Raw genomic sequence first — 7,080 nt, 5'->3', positions numbered from 1 at the left:
ATACCCTACAACAGATGGGCACAGGTGATCGCTTCCTAGGTATAACCACAGAAGCACAGACATTAAGGGCAACATTGAATAAATGGGACCTACTGAAACTGAGAAGCTTCTGTAAAGCAAAGGACACTGTCAATAGGACAAAAAGGCAATGCACTGACAGGGAGAAGATCTTCAACAACCCCGCAACAGACAAAGGTCTGATCTCCAAAATATATGAAGAACTCAAGAAACTAGACTTTAAAATGCTAATTAACCCAATTAAAAAAATGGGGCACTGATCTGAACAGAGAATTCTCGACAGAAGAATTTCAAATGGCCAAAAGACATTTAAGGTCAGGCTCAACCTTCACGATCAGGGAAATACAAATCAAAACAACTTTGAGATATCATCTTACACCTGTCAGATTGGCTAAAATCAAAAACACCAATGATAGCCTCTGCTGGAGAGGTTGTGGAGGAATGGGTTCCCTCATCCATTGCTGGTGGGAATGCAATCTTGTGCAACCACTTTGGAAAGCAGCGTTTCGGTTTCTCAGGAAATTCAGGATCAACCTACCCCTGGACCCAGCAATACCACTCTTGGGAATATACTGAAGAGATGCCCGATCATCTGACAAGAGCATTTGTTCAACTATGTTCATAGCAGTATTATTTGTAATAGCCAGAACCTGGAAACAACCTAGATGTCCTTCAATGGAAAAATGGATGAAGAAAGTGTGGAGTATATACACATTAGAGTACTACTCAGTGGTAAAAAACAATGACTTCTCGAATTTTGCATGCAAATGGATGGAAATAGAAAATACTATCCTGAGTGAGGTAACACAGGCCCAAAAAGATGAACATGGGATATACTCACTCATAATTGGTTTCTAGACTTAAATAAAGGTCAGTGAGTCTATAATTGGATATCCTAAAGAAGCTAGATAAGAAGGTGAACACAAAGAAAAACCTATAGCTATCCTCTTGGGTAGGGGAAGTAGACAAGATTGCCAGGCAAAAATCAGGATCTTAAGGGAGGGGGGGAGGGAGGTAAATGGAGGGGAGAGAAAAGTGAGAAGTGTAGGATGGGGAGAACTTGGGGCAACAGGATGATTGGGATAAAGGAAGGTTGGATAGGGGAGCTTGGAAGCACATATCTTAATTAAGGGAGCCATCTTAGGGTTGGGAAGAGACTTGGACCCAGAGCGGCTTCCAGGTGCCCAAGGCGAGGTCCCCAGTTAGTTCCTGGTGCAGCTGAAGATAGGTAACCTGAAATGATCCTATCCTATAGCCATACTGATGAATATTTTGCATATCACCATAGAACCTTCATCTGGTGATGGATGGAGATAGAGACAGAGATCCACACTGGAGTACTGGACTGAGATCCCATAGTCCCAATGAGGAACAGAAGGAGGGAGAAGATGAGCAAGGAAGTCAGGACCAAGAGGGGTGCACCCACCCATGGAGACAGTGAGGCTGATCTATTGGGAGTTCAACAAGGCCAGCTGGACTGTGACTGAAAAAGCAGGGGATAAAACCGGACTCTCCGAATATGGCAGACAATGAGGGCTGCTGTGAAGCCAAGGACATTGGCACTGGGTTTTGATCCTACTACATATTCTGGCTGTGTGGGAGCCTAGCCAGTTTGGATATTCACCTTCCTAGACCAGGATGGGGTGTGGGAGGACTTTGGACTTTCCACAGGGCAAGGAACCCTGATTGCTCTTCAGACTTGAGAGGGAGGGGGAGAGGAGTGGGGGTAAAGGGAGAGGAGTGGAGGGAAGGGGAGAGGAGTGGGGTGAGGAGTGGGAGGCTGGGAGGAGGCAGAAATTGTTTTTTTCTCAATAAAACAAAAAGAAAGTTAAAAAAAATATGTGCAGAATAAAAGTTGATGTTAAAAGTTTAAAAAAAAAAGAAGAGAGTTTTTGGGTGTGGTAGCATACACCGTTAATCCCCACACTTGAGAGGGAGAGGGAGATTGACCTCTGTGACTTCAAGGTGTGGTGCCTAGAAGGCAGACACAAACCGATCTCTGTGAGTTCAACGTGTAGGAGCATATACCTTTAATCCCAATGCCTGGGAGGCAGAGACAGAGGGATCTATGAGACTTAAAGGACAGCCTGGTCTACAGAATTTCATTTCAGGTGAAAGATACAGAGAACCTGTCTCAAAAGGCAAAAAATAAAAAGGAAAAATAAACAAAATAGAGCTTAAATTGAAGCTCAAAAAGATGGAAAATACAGAGAGAATTTTGATATCGTTTGCTATTATGCTCTGTTTGAATCGTCTGAATTCTGAGGAAGGAGCAACAGCTACTAAAAGATATTTTTTTTTATAAATGCTGCTGAACTAATCAAACATAGATGTTTTGAAAATGCCTTGACTTTGAAATTTGGATCGAAGGACAGGATGTTTGGAAAGGAGTTTCTTATTTTGTTTTCACAGAGGATGAGAGTCTGTGGATTTCCACTATCCCAATATGGTATGAAGGACCTCGCCCTCCTGAAAGGTTGCTGTGAACATCTTTGAAACACTGCTTCACTCAACTGCCAACTAAGAAGAAACTAGCACACAGGTTATACCATGAAACACCTAATTAACAACGCCCCCATTCAGAAGGAAGCAGTTTGGAGAGAAAAAACTGCACCCATGTTCCCAAATATGGTTTATAAATGTTCTTTTACATTTAAAGGGGGATGTAATATAGATATGAATAATTTGCATTAGTATAGATTTTGCATTATTGATAGAGATTTAAGGTAAATTTTGTTATATGTATATGCATTTTTGATCTTTATTAAGGTATTATGATTGTGTAATTCATTAAAAAATGTAATGTATATAGGTTGTTAATGGATAATCATTAATAATAGTCAAGTTTGTAGTCATGTTAGTTAGAATTTCTAGCTATATAGATATGTATTTCAGTTAGATAGGCATTCTTCATATCTTTCTTAGACTATGAAATATGCTATTTAATGTTTTTATACCTTAGGGTTTTGTGACAATGAGACACTCTGCTCTTGGCAGCAACAATCTACTTCAGGAAGAAGGTGGGCATCGAAGAGGATCCTTATAAGTTTGATAGCTATTTGGGCAAGAAACCGTTCTTGCCTGGACGATTGCATAAACTGGACACAGAGAAAACGTAGAGAGAGGACTACCGAACTTGGGTAATGGTGAGATGATCTTTCGGGTTTCCTGATTCATGAAAGAGTTTGCAAGACACTCTTCAAGACAAGCAGATAGTGACTGTCTTTGAAATTTCCAGCTTCATGGAAATGTCTGTGGGCCTGTAGGCTGAAGATGGATACCCTAACGGTACAGTGGAACTTTGGGTGACTGACCAGGTAGCGAGATATCTCTGTCATTTCTAGACTTAGAAAATGGCTTACTTTTTGTTTGCTTAGGTAATATTGTTTTCTTCTGGAGCCTTTGATGCAGTTGAAGATTAGATAGATAGTTATAGTTTTCCATTATTATGATAAAATATAAAATAGATATAAATATTGTAACTATCATTCTTGCTTGATAACTGTTCTGTTTGTTATGTGTTATTTTGCTATGTTAAAGTTAAAGATTCCTTTCTTGTTTAAACAGAAATAGGGGATATGATGGAGTATAGTTCATTGGTTAATTGAATGAAGAAACTGTTTGCCCTGATAGGTTAGAACATAGGTGGGTGGAGTAAACATAACAGAATGCTGGGAGGAAGTGGAAGTGAGCACAGAGACGCCATGCCCCCCCCCCCCCCGGCAGACATGGTAGCTCTGCTCTCTGAAGCAGATGGAAATGCAGCCAGCCACCAGGTCAGACATGCTGAATCTTTCCTGGTAAGCGCACCTCGTGCTGCAACATACATTATTAGAAATGGGTTAAGAGGCTGAAAATAAGGGGCCAGGCAGTGTTTAAAAGAATACAGTTTTTGTGATGTTATTTCAGGGAATATACTAGCGAGGCGGACACGGTGCTGGGGACACAGCCCCGCTGCTCAAATTACTGCAATAAATGGGGAGATGGAAGAAGGGAAGGAAGAAGAGAGAAAGACATGGAAGAATGGTTGAATTCAATCATTCATTGGAAAAATGATTGAACCAATGAATTAGGAGACCTAAAAGGATAAAATCTGCTGCATTCCCTCTGAGAGTCAGGCCAAATGAAGGATTGAAAAGGTTTTCCACGTAGGAGGACCCTTCTTTCAATTTGCCTTCTTTGTGCTCCAGGCCCAAACACGAAAGTGACGATGAGGACAGGGAGAAGAAGAGGTAAGGGTGTACCAGAATGCACTGGTACAAGTTCTCACCCAAATTGTAGCCAAATCACATGACCTGGGACAGCTGATCTACAAGCTGGACCCAAACTGCCAGTTTGACAACTCTAACATTTTAACCAAGTTTGTGAAGATGAAGGAAGCAAAAATCGCCCCATTATAGGATGGCAGGATCCTTACATGATAGGAGTCAGACATCAATACCATACTGGTATTTGGGGGTCTGATGGGTTTGTGGGGATTTTGCCACACTCCACCTAGCATCATGGATTCCCTGGTTTACTGATTTGATGGAGATCAGTGCATTCATCATATGTGTGCATGTCACACATTAGTGGGCATCAATGTGTACATGTTTATCCTGTGTGTGGGTGCGTCTGTCGATGAGTTTTATAGCCCAAGCCCTACAGAACATGATTAATGAAAGGGAACACTGTTTTCCAGATATGGCAGGGCAATCATTTAAATGAACTCACAAGGGTTGGATGGCATGCATAAGACCTATGAGAGTTCAAGGCATACCCAATCCAGGCATGACAAAGTAGTTGGCAGACAGAATTCTGGCAAAAGGAAGTAGGTAGCTTGATGTCCAACCCACTGCAGAAGAGCAACTGGGAGGAGACACTTTTCTCTAAGCAGGAGGCTCCTGGTCACTCAACGTGCTCCAGTGGAGATCAAACATCCAGTGACTTACAGCCAGTATGAATTAAACCATTCATCAAATGAAAACTAATTTTCTCTGATTTTGAGTATACTTTTGTGTCCCTGCCTGATTAATCTACTCTTTATCCTCTTAAGTCCCAATACCTCACTCTGATATCTGTCACATCTTTCCATTTGACATGTTTTTCCCTCATGCTTTATCCCACCCTGACATACTACAACTTTTTTTCCCCTCTCCACTACTTCCTAGACAGCAAACTTGTCCATTAAAACACCCCGTAACCCTAGTCCTTTCCTCTCCAAAGGGAAAAGACCATAAATCCTGCTTTGTTTTGAGGCATGTATTTCTGTGATGTCCCATCCACCTAACAAAATCCACCATTGACCAATGTAAACAACATGTTCACAAATTTTTATTTTTCGAGCAAGAATATTCCGTTGGAAAAAATACCAGGATTATTAGAAGACCTGAGGTATCTCTGAAAAAAACACATTCCCCAAACACAGTTTTAAGGCTGCTCTTCAAAATTTGAGAATTTCACTTTAACAGAACTTCACCAAATCATAGAAATAGATATGGAAGTCATTATCAAACTTGATGAAATACAGAGAAGGTTTGGTGGGAACTTGGCAAATAATTTTACCTATCTTGGATTCCATATTTTTGGTGTACTGCACACTTTTGCCTGCCAAGGGATCCCTGCCAATTCCAAAATCACCTCTACTGGAGGACATTCAGGCATGATTTGGAGGTTGACTTCAATGGAGACATCAAGATGGTTGAAAAGGTACAGGACTGGATCATTCTCGTTGACAATGTAGAAACAGATCGTCATGGTCTGCAAATCATCTGGGACCACACCACTCCACTCCTCCTTAGAGCCTGGCATGATGTGGAGGTTGCCTTCAAGGTAGTCTTCCAGGAGGTGGTAAATGTACAAGACCGTATCTTTCTTTATTTTTATTTTTATTTTTTTGATTTCTCGAGACAGGGTTTCTCTGTAGCTTTTGGTTCCTGTCCTGGAACTAGCTCTTGAAGAGCAGGCTGGCCTCGAACTCCCAGAGATCCACCTGCTTCTGCCTCCTGAGTGCTAGTATTAAAGACATGCGCCACCACCGCCAGGCCCAGATCTTTCTTGTAGGTAATATAGAACCAGGTCTTCATGATTGGCACCTCCTCTAGGACCATCCCGTTCCAGTCATCCTTAGAGCCATTTGTGCCCGTGAATGTATGTTTCACTGCTCTGCCAACTATGGTGTTTGAGAGATGAGTGTCTGTCACCTGAGGAAATGGCTCATTATTAACCAGGATCTTAAGATTTAAAATCCTTTCATCGCTGTGAAGCTCCAAGCCATAGACACAATCAATCCCATCATATTTCAACAAATAGAGAAAGGGATATGTTGGCATTTGATCTAGAATGATGGCTTTCCACTGCGTGACTGGTTCATTGGCTTCCTTCCAGCTTTGACAAATTCTGCTGCCAACAATATTCTCCAGGGCCTCAAAAGGCTTACTCAGTATTTGCTTCTGGAGAGCTGGCCCATTCTTCTTCTGGAGAGGTGGCATGCATCTCATACGAAGAGGCATCTTCATCATGGCGGTAGACTTACTGAGATAGGCCACAGCACTCCTGTTCCACTGTCTCTTGGCTCTCTTTCTGTGCTTGGGCTTCATAGCTGCCAATCTCTGCATCGAAAGAATTCTTCCGTTTAAATCAGACACAAAGTGGTTTCCTCCACCATAAGTGGAGGATAAGAAGTTGAGGATGTGAGGTCAAGACTCCTTTCTGGAAGATCTTGGGGACAGGTGACAAAGGCAGTGCTGAATAGATTTTGGCTTCCTAAATGTGATTTGGTCTTAAGAAATTCATAGGAAAATTATCAAACTATTGTCTACAGCTCAGTATATGTTTATCAGAGACACATTCCTGCTGCCAAAGGCAATGGAGCTCTACTGAGAATCCTATTTCCTGACTGGCTGTGTCAGTGAGAGGAGACTGTATGCCTATCCACAAAGTGAGAAAGAAAAGTCTGAACAGATGGCAAAGCATTTGAAGGACAGCTACTTCTCTCCTTCCCACTCAAGCTACTGGTTAGGTGATTGATCCAAAGCCACCTGCCCCAGGTCATGGCACTCCAGTCCACTGGCCCTCTGTATT

At 42.0% G+C, this 7,080-nt stretch overlaps 1 protein-coding gene across 1 annotated transcript; it reads right to left on the bottom strand.

Annotated features, from left to right (window-relative positions):
• Positions 1-5,562: 5,562 nt before the first annotated feature.
• LOC121443789 (spindlin-2-like) lies at positions 5,563-6,452 on the bottom strand (the record flags this gene model as incomplete). The annotated part of the gene is made up of 2 exons (XM_041645574.1): positions 5,563-5,864; positions 6,047-6,452. Coding segments are annotated over 2 exons (708 nt in total), but the record flags the coding sequence as incomplete, so codon positions are not given.
• Between the last annotated feature and the right edge of the window lie 628 nt (positions 6,453-7,080).

This window comes from Microtus oregoni, unplaced genomic scaffold, assembly GCF_018167655.1.
Source record: "Microtus oregoni isolate MIOR12 unplaced genomic scaffold, Mior012 000113F_000, whole genome shotgun sequence".
NCBI classification, from domain to species: domain Eukaryota; kingdom Metazoa; phylum Chordata; class Mammalia; order Rodentia; family Cricetidae; genus Microtus; species Microtus oregoni.
This window is presented reverse-complemented; position numbering and strand designations above follow the sequence as displayed.